The sequence below is a fragment of the Camelus ferus genome, chromosome 18 (assembly GCF_009834535.1).
Source record: "Camelus ferus isolate YT-003-E chromosome 18, BCGSAC_Cfer_1.0, whole genome shotgun sequence".
Classification (NCBI taxonomy): Eukaryota; Metazoa; Chordata; class Mammalia; order Artiodactyla; family Camelidae; genus Camelus; species Camelus ferus.
Genome location: NC_045713.1, coordinates 26176794 through 26200414, shown reverse-complemented (window position 1 = coordinate 26200414; position 23621 = coordinate 26176794). Strand labels below are relative to the sequence as shown.

The 23621-nt window shown below is 41.4% G+C and overlaps 1 protein-coding gene across 1 annotated transcript in view; it reads left to right on the top strand.

Moving 5' to 3' along the window:
* Positions 1 to 23621, top strand: part of GRIN2A (glutamate ionotropic receptor NMDA type subunit 2A) — a 130308-nt gene that overhangs the window by 18992 nt on the left and 87695 nt on the right. Inside the window, exon 2 of the mRNA XM_032460747.1 lies at positions 13191 to 13305. Within this exon, the coding sequence (XP_032316638.1) occupies positions 13191 to 13305 (115 nt within the window). The remainder of the gene's footprint in view (positions 1 to 13190; positions 13306 to 23621) is intronic.

The window sequence follows — 23621 nt, the reverse complement described above, 5'->3', positions numbered from 1 at the left end:
TGACATGTTACATTGTATTAGTTTCAGGTGTACAACGTAATTATCTGATATATGTGCTTACATATATATATATGTGTGTGTTTTTATATATATATATATATATATATATATATATATATATATATATATATTGCAAAATCACCACCATGATAAGTCGAGCTAACATCCGTCGCCGTACATAGTTATGAAATTTTTCTTCTTGCCATGAGACTGTTTAGGATTTACCTCTTAGCAACTTCCAAATACTCAGTACAGTGTTATCGACTGCGTCACCATGCTGTGCATTACATCCCCATGACTTATTTATTTTATAACTAGAAATGTGTGTCTTTTGAACCCCTTCACCCATTTTGCCCTCTCCTCACCCCCTGCCTGTGACAACTACTAATCTGTTCTCAGTATCCATGGGCTTGGGTTTTGGGTTTTTTTTTTTAAGATTCTGCATGTAAGTGAGGTCATATGGTATTTGTCTTTATCTGTCTGACTTATTTCACTTAGCATAATGATCTGAAGGCCCATCCGTGGTGTTACAAATGGAAGAATTTTCTTCCTTTTTAGGACAATAATATTCCATTGTGTGTGTATGTGTGTGAGAGAGAGAGAGAGAGAGAGAGAGAGAGAGAGAGAGACATTTTTTTAAAAATCCATTCATCTGTAGATGGACACCTAAGTTGTTTCCGTGTCTTGGCTACTGGGAATAATGCTGCAGTGTACATGGGGGTATGGATGTCTCTTCTAGATCCTCCTTCCTTTTGATATATACCCAGTAGTGGGGTTGTTGTGCAGTTGACATTCCCACCAACAGTGCACCAGGGCTCCCTTTTCTCCACATCCTTGCCAATACTTGTTGTCTCTTGTCTTTTTGATGATAGCCACTCTAACAGGTATGAGGTGATACCACATTGTAGTTTTGGTTTACATTTCTCTGTTGATTAGTGATGTTGAGCATCTTTTCACGTACCTGTTGACCATTTATATGTCTTCTTTGGAAAGATGTCTGTTTAAGTCCTTTGCCCGTTTAAAAATTAGATTGTTAGTCTTTTTGCTATGGAGTTATGTGAGTTTCTTATATGTTTTGGAGAAGCTTTTGTTTGATGTAGTCCCATTTATTTATTCTTGCTTTTTGCTTGTGCTTTAGGTATCTAAGCTGACCTTTCTACCAGAGAGTTCACAGAAATGATTCTTGGGTAGACGTTTAGATCTAAAAAACTCCAGGATCCCTGATAAACCTCACATCCCAATTCAGACTCCTCATTGTATCTTTTGAATTAGCTCGGTCTTTATTCAGCCAGCTACTTACTCTCTTCATTACTTCTTTAAAAACAGTTTTTATTGTGCTAAAAATACCTATAACATAAAATTTGTCATTTTAACCATTTTAAACTGTACGATTCAGTGGTAGTAAATACATTCACAGTGTTGTTCATATGTCACCACTGTCTAGTTCCACAGATAGTTAGTTCCTCTATCTTTTTTAAACTTTGGAGGGGAGGTAATTAGGTTTACTTATTTATTTATTTAGAGGAGTACTGGCAGTTGAACCCAGGACCTCATACATGCGAAGCATGAGCTCTACCATTTGAGCTATTCCCTCCCCCTTTAGTTCCTCTATCTTTTTCATTACCCAAACCAATTCCTCTCCCAGTATATACCCCCAAAGAATTGAAACCCAGTATTTAAACAAAAACTTGTACATGAATGTTTGTAGCACCCCTACTCACAATAACGAAAAGATGTAACCGAATGTCCATCAACAGATGAATGGATAAGCTTAATATGTATATCTGTACAATGGAGTATTATTCAGCCATAAAGGAATGAAATCCTGATACATGCTCCAGCGTGGATGAACCGTGAAGACGTGATGCTAAGTGGAAGAAGCCAGACACAAAGGGCCAGATATCTGATTTCATTTATGTGTAATATGCTTATTACTTTTTCCATATCTCTAAACCCTCTGTGATATTTTTCACAGTGTACTTTTTATTTACATCAATTTACTTTTTTAGAGTTATAAAAAATTTCACTATAGTTCCTTCCCAAGCAATAATAGCCCAACATGAAATAATGGGCTTGATATACTAGTTCCATTTTCAGATATATATTAAACAAATTTAATACACAAATTTAATGGTTAACCCAGGCACCCTCTAAATGCACCTATCTGTGTGCCCCCTGAAATGTACACTTAACGGCATTTCTGAAAACAGCCTTTTGGTTCCTCTTGGCAATCAGTTCCTTCTTGAATGTGATCCACACAGCTCCTAGACTCCAGCTGTCCAAGATGGTAGCCACTGGCCGTATGTGGCAATTTAAATTTAAGTTAAGTAAGATAAAATAACATAGAAAATTCAGTCCTTCTCCACGCTTCAAGTGCTCAAGAGCGCCCGGTGACAAGCAGCTCCTGTAATGGACATCACAGATACACTGCAGTCCCACCCTTGGGGAAAAGTCTGTTGGACAGTTCTGTCTATTGGCTTTCCTTCTTCCCTGTGCCCCAGGGAGGCACCCGGTCTCCCAGGTCCTGTGCGCAGGTCAACCTCTCACTCAGCATCCTCACTTCCCACCGCTTGTTCCTGGCTGACCATTCATCCCCCAGCCAGCTCTGAAACTGACCTACTTTCCCAGTGTCACCAGGGAGGGCTTGGTGCCAAACCACAGTGTGGGACCTCCTCCCGCCGGTCCCCTTCCTGCTTGCTGCGCGACCAGCCCTGGACGCCCTCCATCTTGCGGCTCTGGTCCGCTCGCATCCTGCTGCTGCAAGGATCTCCTCCCACGAGCCCTTTCCAGCTTCCCTGATTCAAACTCCATTTTGTTTTGCTGTTCAAGGGAGAGGAAACCTCGCCCCTCCTTTGGCCAGGCTCCTCTCTCTAGTCTCTTGTTTGTTCATCTCTCTCTCTCCCTCCCTCCTACCTTTCTGTCTCTCTAACTTCTCTTGCTTTTTTTTTTTTTTTTTTTTTTTTTTGGCAGGAGGAGGTAATTAGGTTTATTTCTTTATCTTAGTGGAGGCATTGGGGATTGAACCTAGGACCTCGTGCCTGCTAAGCACACGATCTACCACTGAGCTCTATCCTCCTCCCCTTCTTTTTCTCTTTCTTACTCTTTTGTTTCCTCTTTTTCTTCTTCCTACTGTCCCCACAATTATTTCCCTGTAGTTGTAAAATTAATCCTTTAAGGCGATTTGAAAAACAAACAGGAAGAGAGGCTATAGGGGAAAAAAAAAACTTTATTTCTGTTATTTATATATTAAAAAAAAAAAACAAAACCTCCAAACAACCATCCTTGATATAACAGTTCTTCTTTGCTCTTTAGGAGGTAAATACATTTTTTTCTTCCCCACCAAGAAAGTGATCGAGCAGTTATGGACAAAGATATGAGTACCTGGGCAGGGCAGGACTGCAGAGCTGGGTCTTCTGGGGGCCACATTTCCACACCAGAAATCCGTGGCAAGATGTGAAATGTTATTACTGCTGAATTTACACAAGGCTGTCAAGTTCCATTACGAGACTGGGCAGCATTTAGACTGTCATTTAGGCCAGGACGTATTTAGCTCTGTCCTGATGGTTCTGAGGTGTCATCTGGCACACTGGGACACTCTCCGTGCTGCTAAGGGCTCCAGCTCTGGCCAGATGAAAATCTGGTCCTGTCCCTTCAGCAAATGGTCACCAGTTGCCTACCACCTGCTGGACACTGTGCTCGGGTGCGGGGTGTGCGGCAACAGCTCAGACACAGCCCCTGGTCCCCGGGAGTTTACCCTCCAGCAGAGGAGATGATGATGACGTCTGTGTGTGAAAAACTCTGCCAATAACAGGATGAAAAGGAAGCCGCAGAGGAAGTGATGCCGGTTCTGAGGAGGGAGCAGAGGCTGGCAGCTCAGTGAACATTTTGGGAAGAGGTGACCTCTGCTCAGGATTGGAGGGTCTGAATATGTGAATGTTTAAGGGAGAAAAATCTTTATATTCATTGAGACTCTTATGATTTTAGGTGATAGAAAACCAATTTTCATTCAGTTAAGAGAAAAACAAAACAAAAAACAAAGGATGTATTGCTCTATTCAACTGGAAAGGGTATGGGCATACTTGTTACCTGCCATATCTAGATTCAGGCTCTAATGATTGTCTTCAGATATCTCTTTCTCATTCTTTTTCCCTCTCTTTTTCTCTCATGTTTTCCTCTGTTGTGGCTTAAGGTTTCTTCCACATGAGATGGGAAAGAGCTTTATATAGATGTGGATTCACATACTTTTGTCACTGTATCTCCTTGAGTCAAGAGAGGCAGTGTTCTCTCTAGCTGCAACATTATTGGGAAGGAAGTCAGGAAGTGGGATCAAGCAGAGCTGGTAGAAAACAAAGGAATGAGCGGTACCACACCCACATTTCTCAGAGAAGGTGAACTGAGGTGCAAAGAGGCTAGATGGGAGCTGATGCAGCTTAATTCCAAGGCTTTGAAATCCATTTTGGTTCAAAAAATCACTCTACCACTTAAACCAGTGAGTATTAATTTTGTTTTTAGTTGACAGAAAGCCCAAACATAAAAGTGGCTTAACCAAGGCAGACATTGAGTCCTCTGTCCTGTAAGAGAAGCCAAAGGTGGTCCAGGGCTTGTGTGGTGTTCCATGGTGCCAGGGACCCAGGCTCCTCCTGCCTTATGGCTCTGCCACCCTCAGCCAATGGCTTCCACCTCATAGTACAAGATGGCTGCTAGTGCTCCAGCCATCATATCTGTAGTGCAGCCAGCAGGAAGGAGGAAGGAGCAAAGAAGGGTTCCTCTCCTTCCTATAAAATACTCCTTGTAGGTTATACATATCATATGTTCTCTTCCTAATGGCCAGAGCGTAGTCACATAGCCACACCTAGCTGGGAAATGTAAACTTTAATATAGAAGGCTACATGCCCAGCTGAAAATGGGAGTTTCTATTACTAAGGCAGAAGAGGAAAAAAGACATTGACGAACAACCAGAGGTGTCTGGCACCCTGTGTAGTCTTTGGCACCATCATAAACTCCTCTGTGCCTCTGTTCTTTCTTTGTGAAGGAAAAATCCACACTTAGCTCTTAGGGTAAAAATTCAGGTAAAGAACAGAAATCATCTGGGACAACATTTAACACCTATTAGGTGCTAAATACATTTTGGTTCCTTTCTTTTAGTGGTTATTATTACTCACATGTCCAGGTAGGTGGGACCAAATCCTAGATCCTCTGATTTGAAGACCAGGGCCCTTCCTGTACAAAAGCATGTAGGAACAAGTTTCCTGATTGTTTTCTGGCTTGTTAATTGACTCATATCAGCAGAAGATTATTTTTTCCAACAATAATTTGCAGGGAGTACAGTGTATTCAGGATTCAAGCAGAGGCAGGAATTCTGGAGCCCTGTTGGCTTCATCCCCAAACTTTCTCCTCTGCCTTGGTCACTCCGTCAGGCCCCCAGACACCCACCGAGCACAGGCACATACCCCCTGGACAGACAGAGAAAGTGGGGCTCATTGTCAGAGGGCTAGAGACCTGAGACTCTTCCTGCCCTCAGTAAGCACATATGAGCAGCTTCTCTCTGCCAGGCACCATTCAGGTTCTGGAAGGGGATACAGTCGAGAACAAAATAGACAAATCCCTCTTCTCATGGGGTCTAGGTTCCAGGATGGGGGGATATCCAGAAGTTCTTGGATGAAGTTGCACTTTGAATTGATCCACATCAGCTCTTTCTGCATATTTGGGGAAGGTGAGGCGGCAACATTCATGGACATCTGCCTGTCTGAGATCCTGAATAATTTGGTGGCATGGACACAGGTGATCCAGGGAGCTCACAGAAACCGCTTGTCACATGACCTACTTTGGGGGGCTCTCTTGGAATAGATGCTCACTACAAGAGATGGTTTCATTGACTCCTAGGCCAGCTCGTTCCAAGTGGTTACATGAGGCAGAGCCGTTAGATGGTGATATATTTGGTGCTGCTTTGATAGTGTTACAAAATACTAGCCATAATTTCGAGAATTTCCAGATCCCCCACCAACTTCCTTAAGGAACCATACATATAAGGAACAAGAACAGAATGGGATTCTGAGAACCACGTTATTAATGGACACAGCCTCCCAGTAACTCCTGATAAAGGATAATTGGGGCATGCATCTTAGATCCTACTCTATAGACCCTGCTCCCCCTGCAAACCTTTGGCCAAATGGGTCCAGTCTAGTGACGGGAGCAGGTAGAATGGACATACTTAGAGAAGCTTTGTTCTAATTTACTCCAAGTTTTAGACTAAGAAGTTGGGTTACTAAAGGCAGCATGTCCTCCAAAAGTCACCTTTGGCTCAGGTGTGCTCACCAAGCAGAGATGGGACGCCCAGGAGACGTGAAGGGGAAGGTGGGCACCTGGGTCCCCACCCTTGCACCAGCGCCAGGTCCAGGGGTACTTGAGGCTCTGAGCAATCAGATTAGCTCCTCCTCTCTCCTTAGGGGAGGAACCTAGAGGGTTCATTGCCTCCCTTGGGAAACTGGAGTGGCAGCCACACTGATCCTCCAGCATCTAAGAGAAAGCCCTTTAATTTCAGATTTTAGAAGGAGGAAAGAATGATGTGAAACCATGACAACTACTGCTACCCCCGCTGTCATCATTTACCAGACACTGTTACGTGCCAAACGCTCTGCTCGTAACATTACATACCTTCTGTGGTTAAATTTCATCTAGTGTAATCCCTATAATTACACAGAGATGTGGCTATTATAACCTGACTTTTATAGAAGAGGAAACGGATGTTCTGAGAATTTAGGAGACTCAGTCAGGATTGGAAGCCACAGAACTGCATAACCCGGGCTGTCTGATTCCTAAACTAAACACTTGTCTTGCAGCATCGCCTCTCTGGATTTGTTGCACCGGAAATGAATGTTGAATGAACAAGATCTTGGAGGCCTGTGCCTGCTCAATCACTTGCTCATTTATTCAACAAATACTTATAAGCCCTTACTGCAACACACTCTGTTATGTGCTTTAGAATCGTGGTGATCAAAACACAGATCCTTGCCTTTATGGAGTTTACCATCTCCTGTTCTAATTTTTTAAAATTCAGTCTTGCTTAACCAAGACAACTAACATTATTTGTTTTTAAATTGGCCACAGTAGAATTTGAGAAAATACTCCCCTCTTATTTTTTTTAAACCCAGTGGTTTTTTGGGTTTTTTTCCATTATGCTGTAGTTTCTGAGCCTGTTTTGAATGATGCTGGCCTAGATTATGCAGATCTGTGTGTTGGAGTTATTACATTTCCGTCCTGACATTTACGTCTCAGCCCTGCAGACGTGCCTTCGGTAATTGTTCAGGGGAAACAGGAAGCCACCAGTGAGTACACGGACTTGAGCACTGGGGCAAAGGAAAAGGATTCTCATCAAGAGACTTGCTGAAACGAAACGGTACAAGTTGTGCATCAGGGGAAGGGGTGGTGTCGGGGGTGGGAATCAAAAATGGTAAATGCACCACAAGTTTGGTCTAAAGAGAGGACTCCTGCCCATAAGGGAATGGTTAACGGAGGAGGAGAGGGCGCTAAGACAGACATCAAAGTGGAAGGGATTTCAAACCACTAAGAGAAAGTTGGAAAGAGTGAACACTTTTTTTTTTTTAAATGAGAGTGTCTTGAGAACTGAAAAAGTTTAAAGAAAACAGTGACTCTGTTTTCAAAAGCATGTAAATTAAATGACAAATGAGAAAAAAAAAAAAAGTGGTGACACCCAAAGCAGTTCGAGGAGGCATTTAAGGGACAGTGTGATTCGGGAAAAGACCTGGGGAAAGTGGGAAATGGCAAAGCAGGTGGGAAATTAACTGAAAATTGAGACACACTGAATGGGTTATAGTGGCATTTATGAAACAGTAAGAGAATTAAAGTCTGAAGGGAAATAGTGAATAATAAATGTCTAGAGAACACTGCAGATAATCATATTTGAGAAGTTAAAGGAGACTTACGAGGAAAAAGAGATAAAACAGAAATCTGGAGCAATGAGACATTTTAAGTGGTAGTTAAAGAGTTTATGCAGCCCGTGTCTGGTTGGCCTTTGACAAAAAGACGGGAAGACCCTGGAAATGAGTACACGGAATGGCAGTGCTAAGTGCGGGTTTAAAAGCACAAGGGTGCATTTGGGGTGGGGTGTTAGGAAATTTGATAGGGTGGAAAACAGTTTAAAAAAAAAGCATAGAAATTTTATGTAAATGTTAATTACTTACTTATTAGGCAACAGCTGTATACCGGGCATATTTTTTGCTCTATCACTAATCCCACTCACAAACCTGGGAGTCAGGGATCTGTTAGGTTAAACCACATGAAACCATCACAGCTAGTTCATATGGTTTAACCTGATCCATTTTTACAAAGGAGGAAATAGAAACTCAGAGAATTTTAAATATATGACCTTAAGTGGCATAGCTGGGGAGCAGCAGACGTAGGCTTTGATCCTGATGACGTAGAAATAGTAATTCATTCATTTACTCATTCTGCACATGTCTATTTCAGCACCAGCTGTGTGCCAGGCACTCTGTTTGGTGCTGGAAATAGAATGCAAAGCAAGGCAAAATAAGTCTCTGCCTTCATGTTGCGTACTGTCCAGCCACTGGTTAAAACAGAGCAAACACACCAAAGATGGTCCAGAACAGCTGTCCGATAGAAACGTAGTGTGAGCCGTATGTCATCTCACATTATCTGGCAGCACATTAAGCAAGTAAAAAGAAGCAGATGACGTTAATTTTAACAAATACATTTTATGGCACCCAACATGCCCCAAATATTTCAACATGAAATCCATATAAAAGTATTCACGAGATCTTTTATGCCATTTTTTAATACGAAGGCTTCCAAATCCAGTGTGTTGTGCCCTTATGACACATTTCTAGTCAGACTAACCACATGTCGAGCACTCAGTGGCCGCCTGTAGTTGGTGGCCATCGTATTAGTGTAGAGCTAGAAAGAGTGTGATCATTCTGGCCCAGTTTCTTTGCAGTCATAATATTGGAAAAACAACCCACCTGTTTTCCTGTGTTATTTCTGATCCCCATACGTCAACCAGCCATAGGATATAAAATGCAAGTGGTAGAGAGATGCTGCTTTCACCCGGACTCCAGCTTCATACACCTGAGACTGTAGATGCCGATGGAAACTTGTAAGTACGTGCATCACCTAATTTACATCTTTTCTAGCTCTGTGTCATGTACAGCACTGATATGAAGAAAACGACTTGTCACTTTACTGTCAGTGGACACTAACAGCCCAGAAGTGGTCCCTCTGCAAGCCATTAGAGCCCTCGTCACTCCCACGTCTTGCTGGCGTGTGTTTATTGCTCCTGATGGAAATATCACAAATGCAATTTAAGGCTTAGCAGCAGCCAGAAGTTCTGATATTTTATCTGGTCACTAAAAGTCTGTCATCAATTTTCGAGAGATAAACAAAACAGTGATAAGATTTTTTACTGTTTAATCCGAGCGCCCGGCAGGTGTTAATGCGGGCCAAGCAGTGGGGTGTATAATGGATTTTTCCCCGGGTAAAGAATTTTGCTCTGGAGCAAGTTTAAGTGGGAACAACGCCTGAGGAGATATGGATTGTCCTTCCTAGAAACTGGATGGGATAATTGAAGGTAATAGGTACTTGCTCCCTGCCAACTTCATAATGAAATTACTGTTCAGCAAAAAAAAAAAAAAAAATTGTTAGAGATTTTTTTGTTTTTTCTTTTTCCCTTTCCAAGGGACTGAAAAGTCTTAATAGAGAGAAAGAAAGAAAGGAAAAGATAAGATGATTAACAGTGAGTACATGGACTCATTGGTCAAGAACATTGAATCTTAAAGGAACACAGAAAAATCTGGAGTGTGTGAGCTCCCGTATAGTGGTTCCCATATAATCTGAAGAAGAGAGATTGCATCTAAATAACCTCCCTGCTGATTCCACCTGATTTCACTACAAAATGGGAGAAAAGGGCATGAGTGGGGGAAACAGAGACGGGGAACTAAAGGAGATTCAAGTTAGTCACCTGGCAAACCAAAAGAAGTCCAGGGCACGCAACAGGATGGGTCAGCTCCTTGATTAAAGTGATGACTGACATCGGTTTACGCAACATAACCTTGTGAATGGCTCTCCCCTGGGCCAGGTGTCTAAGTCAGACCCAAAACATTTGTCCTCGGGTCTGCCTTTTCCAAACACACAACAAGCTGGATTATTTCCAAACCTCGATAATGGATGAAAATGTTCATCCACATTTGGGGCATTAGGTAGACCCAGACTGACTCTATTGATCTCAAATTCTTGTACAATCAACACTTGGCTTGAGAGCTTATTGGATTCAATTAAAAAAAAAAAAAAAAAGAAACAAAACCCCTTAGTGAATCAGCTTGCCTAACTGTGAGTTTTGGACCGCAGGCAGATACAGAGTGACTTGGTTAGGATTCTCTGCTAGCCCAGGGAAAGTCCACTGGTGGCCTTTGTCTGCAATTTTTGTCTTGGAATTCCCTGGACAGTGTTCCATTGTGATGTTTCATGGGCCTATGCCCGAAGCTTTGCAGTTTCCTCCATGCAGTGTATCACTTCCCTGCTTAAAACATGATCCTCGTGGCCTTCTGAACAAAATGCAGGCACTTTAGGTCCCTTATGATCTGGCTTCAGGGATCTTCTCCAGACAAAGCCCGCTGCCCATCAGCCGTACTGAGCTATCTCCTACTTCCCCTAGCATGTATCACTTCCTTTGCTGACTCTTCTTTATTTAAGATGACTCCTGTGCTCAGAATGCTCTTCTCCACCTCTCCTGAACCCTTTCACTCCTGAAGATTCCCCAGGAAGCACTCTAAATTACATAGGTTGAATTGGGGGCTATTCCTCTACCTTCTCATGATTTCTCCCACTTACTGTGCGTCAGGGCACAAGTGGCTTTCTAGGTGCTGTCATTGTTCATGTGTCTATGTCACTGAATTGTAAGAATGTAAGAATGTAAGTGGGGGGACAGGCACCATGTTTTTTTTTTTTTTCTTCTATGTTTATAAGACTCACCATAAGGCCTGACATCTAACAGACATTCAGTAAATCGTTGTTGAATCGGTAAATTATCTGCCTAGGAAATGATCAGAGATGCCTCAGACGCCCCAGATACAGTAGTGGTTACTCTTTGCCTCTTCTAGATTAGCAGTGTTGATTTTTCTGTTTTTAAACAAACAGCATCTTTGTTAGAAATACAAAGTATTTGCAGAAAATTTGGAGAATACAAAGATACAGAAAAGAAAATGAAAAGTACCTGGAATCCTTCCATGCATTGACAACCCCTATTTTTATCCTGTTTTCTGCTTGTTTAACATTAAATAATGAGTGTTACCTCCATGCCATTAAACTTGTCTTCAAAAACATGATTTTTAAGGACTCAAATAGTCCTCTGAAAGGATACACCATACTGTGCTTTGCCTTTTCCCCAGTTCCTTAATCTTGTCCTTGGAAACCTAATTCTCCCCCGACACACCACAGCCAGGTCCTCTGCACTGTGACTGCCCAGAGGCAGACGTGTGACCAGTCAGGCTAATGTCTCTTTTTGGAATCATTTTTGAGGTCTAGTTCTCCTCTTTAATATTTTACTTCTTTAGCCATTTTTGGTCTTTAAAGGAATAGGAAGCAAGTAAATGCAGTGGCTTTGAGATACCCTGATCGTTCTAGGGAAGTTTTTGAGTGCTTCTAACCACCATATATATTTATTAATTGTCTGCTAAGGGGTGTGTTTTCTTAGGCATCTTTAATAACATCACATTTTTCTCAAGCCGCAAGGAACCCTGGACCATGGGAACCCTCTCTCTCAAATCCTCGGAGGTGAGCCCTGTCTTGCCTCCACATTTGAGCCAAGCCTGACTACAGGCAAGTGGTTTTGAGGGGTGATGGAGATAAGAGTATTGTAAGACAGACAGATGTCACTTGTGATGAAGATAACTTCATGCACAAGTTGACTGCACAGATGTTGTGTAAGGCAGACACTGAGGAGTGGTCCTGGATGCCTCTCTCCCCCCAACCCTGACATCTAACCTGTCACTAAATACCTGCTAAATATTTATCCACTTGGCCCTATGAGTTGCTGCTCCTACTCTTCCTTCTCCACTTTTTGGCCACAGCAGTCAAAGCCAACATCATCTCTCACCTGAATAATAAGAGCACTCTAATCAGCCCCCCATATCCACTCTGATTTCCCCCAAAACCTATTCTCTACACAATCGTCAAGTCATATTATACAAGAAAAGTCTAATTATATTACCTCCTTAACTAAAACCTTCAGTGTCTTCAGACTGTTTTAAAACAAAGATAAAACTCCTTACCATGGCCTGAAAAGCGCTGTCTGCCCCTAATCACCTTCTCAGCCACACCACGTCCCACATTCTGCTGTCTCTCTCTGCTTTGGCCTCACTGGTTTGCATTTATTCAGTCCTTCATAAGTACTGCCACAGGGCCTTTGCACATGCTGTCCCCTTTGCCTGGAATGTGCTTATATCTTCTCTTGTCTAGTTCAGTGCTGACTGATCTTTCAGGTCAAGGTACACTTCCTTATAGAAGCCTTACCCAGCCCCTGCCTCACTTTCACATAGCACAACCCCTCTCTGTTGCAGCACTTGTCCTACATCTGTGATTAACAAACTAAGACTGTCCTCTCTCTTAGACGATAAGCTTCAGGAGGGCAGGGATCATGTCTGTGTCCTTATTTATCCCCAACTGACTAGCTGAGTCCTGGCATGTAGCAAATATTTAATAAATAGTAGGTGAATGAATAATGAATGAATGGGATATTATTTCTTTGATGTTGTATACCATGTGGTTTATGAGCAAGCAGTTGCCTTTCAGGGAAGTTTGTTAAAACATGACAGAACATGCTTTCAGATCCTCCTGCAAGAAGATCATTTGAATAAAAGTCTGTAGTCTGGCAGGACAAAAAAGTTCCATCCCATATGCTAATTACAATCAGTTACTAATGCCTATACAGGATGGGGGGATTCTGAGAGTGAGTAGCGCAGGCTGATGGAAAAGAGTGCCTGGCAAATTGGCAGTGCCTGCCTGTGTACCGATACTTCTACAGGCAGGGGCTGCTTGTGATGAGTGATTACATTGCAAGCTGACACTTTCTCAGCCTTTCACTGATGGTGGCACCCACTCATTTGTTTGAAACCTCTTCAATTCTTCCCTAAAAATTTGTCTTTCTCTCTTCCTTTCTCTAGATTTATGGTCAATGTGACATGGGATGGCAAAGACTTGTCCTTCACCGAGGAAGGCTATCAGGTGCACCCCAGGCTGGTGGTGATTGTGCTGAACAAGGACCGCGAATGGGAGAAGGTGAGCATCCTTCTGTGTGCTGAATGCAGGGGAGGCAGGAAAGCCTGGGCAACAAGGGGACGCAAATGCCTCCTTTCTCCAAAACACTTCCCCTCTCTGTTGTAGCACTTGTCAGATTCCATCTCGTGACCCTTCTTGGAACAAGGCAGACAAACATTATAAGGTGCAGTTGGGATGTTTTCTCTGGGTGAATTGCAGTAATTGTGTGCTGTTATCTGTGCTGGGTTCTCAAATCTGAGTCAGGAGCCTTCGTGAAAGACAGTGAAGATAATTTAAAGACAGTGACGTTTGGTTCACAACACTGCAGTGGCAAGTATTGACTATATGGGAACAATCACACCAGTCTACCTAAACGTCATAATTATGGACCATTTCACACGTTTTCCATAGAAATGAAACCCCTGTATTTTCATTTACTTAGTCTTTTGCTTTGAATCCATTCATTTCCAAAACTTAGATGTATCACTTCTTCAAATCATAGGTTGGAGAGGGAGGTTATATTTCTCATAAAGCACATCTTCTAGTATGTATATATTAACTATTAAAAAATTATAAAAAATCGGTGTGCAGGAAAATCTCATCTCACATACCACACAAGCCGTGTCCTGAGTCAGAGAGGAGATTTCACAGGGAATTTGTAGACGATCCCATGCATACAATGGCCGTGTCTGTCCCAGTGGCACTCTCTCCTCCCCAGTAATATAATTCTCAAATTAGTCGTCACAAATCACATAGAGAGTGGAATAAAAGAGACTGAAAAGGAAAAGGAAGACTCCATTGTTACCTTATCCTTTTTGACAAGCAATGCATGGTCTCTAAACCACTTCTGCAGCTTGAGATTTATCTTCACTTTGCACGTCAGATGGAGGCCTGAGAGACCTAGGGGTAGGGAGAGACAGGATATAGTGTGGGAGTCATATTGTAATTAGCTCGGATCAGAAGAAAACACTGTGCAAACAGGAACACTGGCTTTGGGGCAGGGGGTCAAGGACAGATTCCTAGAAGGGGATGGTGAAGAGGAAACCTCAGAGGTTTTGCACGCAACATCCAACAGCCCCACAATACACATGCCTTCAAGTGCACATGAGAAATTCACCAAAGTAGGCTATATTCTGGAGCGTAAGACAAGTCTCAGTATATTTAAAAGGATTAAAATATGCACAAAGCATTCATTGACCATAGCAGCATTAAAATAAACATTAATGACAAGAATATATATAGAAAATCTTCAGATGTTTGGAAATTAGCTAACATGCTTCTAAATAACCTGTAGGTCAAAGGGGAAATCAGAAACACATTAGGAAATACTTTGAATGGAATGACGATGAAAACACAACATTTCAAAATTTGAAGAATAAAGTTGGTGATGTGCTGAGAGGGAAAGCCATACCTTTAAATGCTTATGATTTTTTTAAAAAAGGAAAGTGTAAAGTCAGTGGTATAAGCTTCTACATTAAGAAGCTAGAAAAAAATTAGAACAAAGTAAACCCAAATGAAGTAGAAGGAAGACAATTATAAGAGTAAAACTTAACAAAGTAGAACACAAAATATAGAGAAAATTGACAAAGCTAAAAAAGCTAGTTCTTTGAAAAGAGTAATAAAATTCCCAGTTCTTAGCAAGGCTGATCACACAAAAGAAAGAAAACACAAATGCTAGTAATCAATCCTCAAATGTAGGAGGGAGTCTCACCATAGACATCCCAGATTCTACAGACATTAAAATGATTTTAAAAATGATGAAACATTTTTGCCAACAAATTTGATGATGTAGATAAAATGGGAAAATTTCTTGAAGAAGCACAGTTTTCCCAAACTGACAGAAAAAGGAATAGACAATCTGAATAGCTCTAAATTTGCTGAGAAGCTGAATTCATAAGTAAAAACCTTCCTGCTTAAAGAACAAGAAAAACTTCACTGTGAATTCTATCAAACATTTAAAAGAGAAATAATACCAATCTACACAGAGATTTTCCAACAGATTAGTAATCATAATCCAACAATATACTGGAAAAGGATAGTACATTGTGGATTTTATTCTAGGAATGCAAGTTTGGTTTAGCATTGAAAAAATAAATCAGTATTATTTACCATATTGACATAATAAGGAGAACATTATATGGGCATCTCAATAGATGCAGAAAGAGCATTTGACAAAATCCGATATCCATTTTTGATAAACAAGGGCAATTTCTCAATCTGATAAAGGCAATCTATGAAAACCCTATAATTAATATCTTAGATAATAATGAAATAATGAAAATAGGTTCAAAATATATATATTCAAATGATTTTTAATGAATAATTATAATCATGGGAGAAAAGAAAACCTTTTTAATAAATGGCATAGATCAACTGTATATCCTTACAGAAAAAAAAAAAACCCTTGACCTATAGCTCACACTATACACAAAAAATAAAATAAATTTCAGAGTTAAATGAAAAAGCTAAAACTATAAAGCTTCTATAAGAAAATATAGGATATTTTTGAGATTTGAGAAATCATACAGTAAAAGCAATAAACTGGACTCCATCAAAATTGAAAACTTTTGCCTATGTATGGACACTGTTAGAAAATGAAAAAGGCAAGCCACAAATTCAGAAAAACATATTTGAAAAAATATATCTCAATCAAAGCACTCATATCCAGAATATATAAAGAACTCATATAAGTCAATAGTAAAAAGAAAAATAACACACACTTAAAACAGGAAGTTGACTTAGAAATTTCACAAAAAAATTTTACTCAAATGGCCAATAAGTACATGGAAACATGCTTAACATCAATGATCATAAGAGATATGCAAGTTAAAACCACAATGAGATACCACATTGTACTCTCTGAATGGCCAAAATGAAAAGGGCCGACAATACCAAGTGTTGACAAGGACATGGAGCAATGGAATTTCTTATGTATTGCTGATGGGAGTAAAATTCCAGCCACTGTGTAAAACTGTTCGGCGGTTTCTTACAGAGCTAAACCTTATGATCACCAACACTATGATCCAGTGATTCCACTGCTAGGTATTTACTGCAAAGAAATGTAAACATATACCAGAAGGTAATATTTGTATAAGAATGTTTGTTGCAAATTTATGTAAAATAGAAAAACATCAGAAAGAACTCAAAGGTTCACCAACAAGGACATGAATACATACATTATGGTATATTCATAAAATGGATTGCTACTTGTTAATAAGTTATGCATTAATAATACCCCCAACAGTGTGGATGAATTGCAAAAATATGTTGAACAGAAGAAGCCAGACACAGAAGATATATTGTATGATTCCATTTATGTGAAGTTCAAGAAGAGGTAAAACGAGATGATGGGGTTAGATATCAGAATGATGGTTGCTTTTGTGTAGGAGGGCAAATTAATAAGAAAGGGGAACAGGGAACTTTCTAGACTCTTGGCAATGTTCCCTGTCTTGAATATTGGTCAAAATGCATCAAACTATCACACAGGATTTGTTTGTTATATTGCATGCCATTGCACCTTAATTACAGAAATATTTTGGAACTGTTCAAACTGAGATACCCTGCACAATTAACTACCAATGTTTACTGAGTTTCCATACTTAACTCCCTGACATGAATACTAGTTGTAACAACAATAGCCGTTGTTTTTTGAGCACTTACTCAATTTTTCCTTTAGGTGGTACACCCAAGCTCTGAGTGACATCTTGGGTTATTCATTCATTCCACAAATGTTTATTCAGTGCCTCCTGTGTGCTAGGCACTACTCTTGATGCTTGGAATCTATCAGTGAACGAGAGAGACCAAAAAAAAAAAAAAAATCCCACCAATTTCTGTATTCATGGAACTTAGATTCTAGTGTGTGAATGGAGAGGAATGGGATGGGGCTTGTGTACTTTTGTGATGCTTGAGGAAAGCACTGGATTCAAGTTCACTGTCCCCAGTTGTTACCTGCTCTCGTCCCTCTGGTATACACTGTAGCCCACCTTCCTAAGTGGCTCGCATCTCCATGTCTGAGCTGGCTCTTTTATACGTCTGGGGCTTTGAACACGCTTTTTATTTTTCTTTCCTGTAATGCTTTCCTATATCCTCACCTTCTTTTATTCATCCTTCAAATTCTGGTTTCTCTTTACTCTGGCAGATGCAAGTCAAAAGGCACTTGTTTGTTTGTTTGTTTGTTTTTCCTTATCCCTAATAGGAAGTAGAGAACTTCTGTTGTTGCATTTTGGGGTCATTTTTCAACCTTTTGGAGTTACACAATCTGAGGATCACTTCTGGAGCTGTAAAATCATTCTGGTCGGCTGGATTTAACCAGTCCCAGGTCAGGCTTGCCTCACACCTGTGAATTCTCCGTGCTGCCTTTGGACCTAGCTCATGCACCAGGGAGCCCGTTTACTGGGAGGCTGCTGCAGCTCTGGCAATAACATGGCATAAAAGAAGGCTGGCCTTGATAGATTTCATTTCCATATACAAAAAACGCCCTTTTAATATTTTGTCTGTCCTCCTTCAAGTTCCTGTTGAAATACAGCGATTTCCCAAAAAGGCAGCTCAGGGAATTGCTGCCGAGCTGAGCTTAGAATGTACAAATGCTTCCTGTAGTTGGTCTATTCTCTTGGCGCTCAGGGGATCCGGCGCTTCAGAAATAACTCCGTGTGCTTCTGTCTCAAAGAAAAGAGGAAGCTAGTGGAGCAGGTAAATACCAGTCATGTTGTCCTTAAAGCCGCCCCCAGCAGCACACACTGGTACAACGGGTCAGCAGAGGGGAAGGCCTGCCGGAGGAGGGAGCTCTTCTTCTGGGACTCAGAGGCGATTTCTTTCATCTCTGAGGTCACCCAGTGGCGTCATTGGAAGCAGCAGCGTGTAATGAAGGTGTCTTGGAAAACATGACAAGCCCTGAGAGGGGCATTTGCTTTCTGCTGGGCCTTTGTGTGCGGCTGATGGGGATTATTCCAACTTTGTTTACGCTGCCTTGCCTGTGTTCAGCAGACACAGAACTCAGGGCTGAGCGGGCTTTCTTCTTGCAAATTGGGACCTCTATGCCCTTTGCCTCTTCTTCTTCTTTTTTTTTTTTTTTTTTTTTCAGTGATTTTGCTCTGCCTTGGAGCTTAGTGGGTCCAAGTCTCCCCAGAGATGCTTGAAAACAATACCCTGGATATCCTGGATATAAGCCAATTGGCAGCCCAGGCCAATAACAACCAATACCCCCTGTGGGCTAACTCTATGGCCAGATTCCATCTGGCACCAGGGGGTGCGAGGATGAGCAGGAAGCCACCCCTCTCCTCAAGTAGTTCATAGCTGAGCCGTCTCTGGGTAAGAGAGGGCTGGACTGGACTTGTTCCAGTGGGACGTCCTTCTGAGGGTGAAGACGTTGGAGTTAGGCCTTGAGTAAGATTTGGATTTCCCCACATTCAATCACTTTCTTATTAACTACTTGAAAAAGATGCTTTGGGAATAATTCTATTTACCATTTCAGGGTTATACCAGCTTTAGAATGAAAATAAATGTCTGTATGCACATATAACATACATACTGACTAGTTTTAAAAGGCACATATATTGGAAAGAAAGAGAGAAAGAAGAGGGAGGGAGAGAGATTTTAAGCAGTTTTGACTTCAAGCAAGAATAGGACAAAAACTATAAATATTAAAGTAAAACAACCCTTTTACTTTCTAGAGAAGCACTAATTAAAGGTGGTAGAGATGCCCCTTTAGTAGACAGAAGGGGGACCTATCATTATGTCTTCCTGAATGAAGTGTCCCATTTTTATCTATCTGATGTGTCTGCTTCCCTCTTTCTTCTCACCACTCCGTCTGCATTCTCCTTGGGGCCCTTGGCTGTGATGACTCCCAGATCCACACTGTGATGACTCCCAGTTTCCCCTCTCCAGCCCACACCTCCTGACCCCCAGACTTGCCTCCAGAGCACCCTTACATGGACATACCGTAGACCTCCAGCTTCATCTTGTCCAAAGCCAAAGTCACCATCTCCCTCTTCCAAAGATGGATATTCTCCTGTGTCCCCGCACAGAAAGCTCCATTCTTATCCTCCCAATATCCTGCAAGCCCTCATATTCATTTGTCACTGCTCATTCTCTGTCTCAATTCCTCTCTCTTTGAGCATTTCCTTCTTCTATTGATTCTACATCTGGATAATCCGAAGTGGGTGGGGTTCCTTTCCACTTTGTACAGACCTATGTACTAACTCCTAAGAGTGTTAACAGCTTGTGTTATAATTGTTTGCTTGCACATTCATCTTCACTTGGACTGTGAGCCGCACCTGGGAAAGGTCTGTTCCTTCCACGTGTTTCTTCGGCTCTACCACAAGGTAGATTTCTAGTGCATAGTAGGGCCTCTATACACTCTGCTGGTAATATTTACTTTCGGTCACCATTTATTAAGAGCTACTCTATACCAAGAACTATGTGGACAGTTTTACAACCACGATTATATTTAGCCATTTCAACAACTCATCTACAGTAGGTATTCTCATCCTTGCCTCATAAATGGAAATTCAGGCTCAGAGAGGTCAAGGACCTGCTTCAGACCCCAAGCTAGCATGTGATGGAAGCAAGATGTGAATGGAGGTAGGCCTGACCCCAAAGATGTGTTCTTAATCACTCCATCATAATGAATAGACTGGTCATGGGAAAGGTATACTTTTGAGAATAAATTAAGGGAGTTCCTCCTATCCTTAGAGTGACATCCACCTCCTTTTTCTCACTGGACACAGCAGATTCCACCCACACCCAGTCCAGTTGGAACCTGGGCTTTAAGTTTTTATCACATCTCGCATGCCCTGTCTTTGTTGTTCTGCAGAAGTTCCACCTTCCAATTTGGCTCATTAAAGAAGGGGGTTGCACCCTATCCCTGTGTCTTGAGCATGATGGAGTAGATGCCGGTTGAAGAATTCCTAGAACAGATAATGAAAAAGGAGACCTTAGAAAAAGCTAACATTGACCCCCAGTTGTGGCTGTGGCATGTCAGTGTGTTGTCAGATCTGTTGAGGCCTTCAGCAACAATGGTGTGTGCTGGGGTGCAATTATGTCATGATGTGATTTGTACTTAATAGAATTACAGAGCTGTAACTCCCTCCCTTTTAAATCATTGTGTTTGTAACTAACCCTCCATCACTTCCCCACCACATTTGACCTAGAATAGCTCAGTGAGTCTCAAGAACTCATGTGCAGAAGAATTCTAGTGTGCGTGTTTCCTTGTGTTTGTGTTTGTGTTTGTATGTGTGTGTGATACCAGTTATCTGCCAAAAGATTCATCCAGATAAAGTATGAAAGTATTTATGCAAACTTTGTACTTGGCTTCTGCACACACATACTCCAGTGATTACGTTAAAGAAATCATGGAGGAAAATTATAATTGAGAGGACACCAGTAAGTGACAGTGGATAGAACAATTGTGCGGATTGCTAACACTGAGGTTCAGTGTTTACACATCCTACAAGCGGGTAGAGGCACGTGGCTTCTACTACGTGCTTGTTTTGCCTAGAAAGACAGTGGCAGGGGGTTGATGAAGCCATGAATTCTGGCTGTGACTAGCACTGAAGGAAAACTGTTTGTTTGCAGGCTTTCACTTTTTCCTTTACTATTATATCTCTGGTGCACCATAGCCAAGACTCAGTAAATATTTGTGGAATGGATATGAGAATGAATGGAAAGACCTTTTTTCCCCACAAACTTCCCCAAACAGGGAACGTCTCCTAGTGTGGTCATCATACAAGTGTGGTCCTGTGGTCCACCTATAGTGGAGTCAGCATGGGAACGATGTAAAGGTTTTATCACCACCTCAGACCCACAGAATAGTCATTTCTGATTCTGCTTTTTCATAAGTCCCCCTAGTGAGTCTCATGCCCGTTAAAGATGTAGAACTACTTAGTGCTTTAGAACATAGATTCACTCTTTGTTATCCTGGAAAGATGGTTTAATCTAGGTCATCCTGGTTATCAAGACTTGCTGCTTCTTGGACTTTGGGCCTCTTTCTTCCTTTGGCTTACACTGCTTTGCAGCAGTGCTGAAGAGCAAGGGTGCAGGAGAAAAGGAAATGAGGAAATTGAAGTCCTGTTGCACCTGGAGTAATCTCTATTGAATGAGGCAGTAACAGTGCCAATAAAACGTTATTTATGGAAATGGTCCAGTTCTTGTCACCTGGGGTGTCCTCAATAAATATTGAGTTTTAAGGAATTGATTTTTTTTTCCAGTTAAATCTGTTCCCCTTAAATAGAGATGGTTGAATTTTGGGTATATAACCCTTATTTATTCACACATTTATTTTATCAAACAATATTTCCTGAGTACCTACTATGTGCAAGCCATTTTTGAGGGCTGCAGTAAGACACAGACCAGCCTTCAAGATACTTAGAGTGTCATAGGGCATAAGATGGTGCTCATAACTACAAGACAGTGTGAAATGTGCCACCGAAGATGTTCTGATAAACCTCTATGGTATTTAGAGAAGAAGTGTGTTATGTGCAGCAGAAGGATCAAGGGCATCTATACAGCGAACTTCTCATCTGAGCAAGGTCTCAGATGAGACCTTCTGGACATGTGTGGGAAGGAAGGCCATTCCATGCAGAAGGACCATTGAAAGCAAAGTCCAGAGACAAGAGTGCTCAAGGCTCATTTGAGGAAGAGTTCAGTGTATTAGAAACATAATATTTTATGGCAGGCAGAATTCTAAGAATGACCCTGAATGACCCTCACTCTTCTATAGTCCTCTTTCCTTGGAGGGTGACCTGTGAATATGATGAGATATGCCTTCTGTGATTGTTATGTTAGGTAGCAAAAGGAGTTTTTTCATTGATTTGAAATAATCAAGAGGAGTGTTATGGGGGTGGACCTAACCGACTCACACGAGGCTTTTAAAAGTAGAGAGTTTTCTGAAACTAAGAGCAGAAGAGGAAGTCAGAGGGACTGGAGCATGAGCAGGATTTGTCTGACTGCTGGATTTGAGGATTGAGGGGGCCACATGACCAGGAATGCAGGTGGCCACTAGGAGCTGAGTTTAGTCTCTGGCCAATAGCCAGCAAGGAAACAAGGACTTCAGTCCTACAACCTTCAGGAGCTCAGCTCTGCCAACAACCTAAATGAGTCTGGAAGTGGATTCTTCCCAGATCCTGCAGCTATGAGCCCAGCCTGGCCTACACTTTGGGTCTGGCCTAGTGAGACCCTGAGCAGAGAACCCAGCTGAGCCCCACTGGACTGCTGACCTACAGAACTGTGACATCATAAAGGAATTTGTTTCAAGTAGCTACATTTGAGGTAATTTGTTACATGACAACAGAAGACAAATAAAGATTGTTCAAAGGGAAATAATGGGAACTAAGGGCCATGCTAGAATTTGAATTATAGACTGTTCAGTAATCTTTGGGGCACAGCTGAAGAGCTTGAGATGGGAAAACAACAGAAAAATAATCATAGTAATAGCTAACACATGTTTAGTATTGATGATATACCATGCAGGGTGCTAAGCATTCAAATGTATGAACTTACCTAACCCTGACACGAACCCTGTAATATAGATACTACTGTTGCCCTCTTTTGCAAAGCCAGAATGTGAACCCCATAGCCTGCTCTCTTAAGACGTAAACTACTTCTTTAAAAATAAAATGGTGATTGGCACAAGTCTTTGGGGAAATTTCCAAGGGGCTATTTAAGTAGCTCAGGTTAAAGGAAATGTAGGTGTGAGCGAGAACAGTGGCAGTGGCATCTGAGAAATTACAGAAACAGAACTGAAAGCACATGGCATTGAGTGGATGATTTGCTGAGAGATTCGTGACAGAGAGAAATCAGTCAGATTAAAAAAAAATTTTTTTTAAGGTATGGGTCTGTACTTAGGCATTTCTGGACTGAGTATTTCCAGAAGAAATTTGTCATGCCTGCAGATGACATGGTTTATCTCTTGTCCCTCCCTCTCCCCCTCTTTCCCTACCTCTCTCTCTCTTTCCTTTATTCTCCAAAATCCACAGCTGAATTCGAATGCCCTTTTGTAAAACAGATTTGGTAATATCACTACCTTAGCAGAAGCAGTACAAAATTTAATTTGTTTTCTTATATAATGATCAAATGATGTGAGCCACACAGAGGGAAAGTTAAGCCATTACAAAAGATTTAAAATTATCTTCTGACTTCCCTAAGAGTCATGCATAGTGACTATTTTAAATACCCACACAGTACAATATGTTAGGTCACAGTGGGGAAAATACAGTAGGTCTCTAGCAAATTAACACATCAAATGAAATGAATGATGCCATCTCAGTGTGTGTGTGTGTGTCTCCCTGTCTTGCATGGTTCTCTTCTTTCCTTCTTTCCCTTCTTTCCTCTTCCTTCTTTTC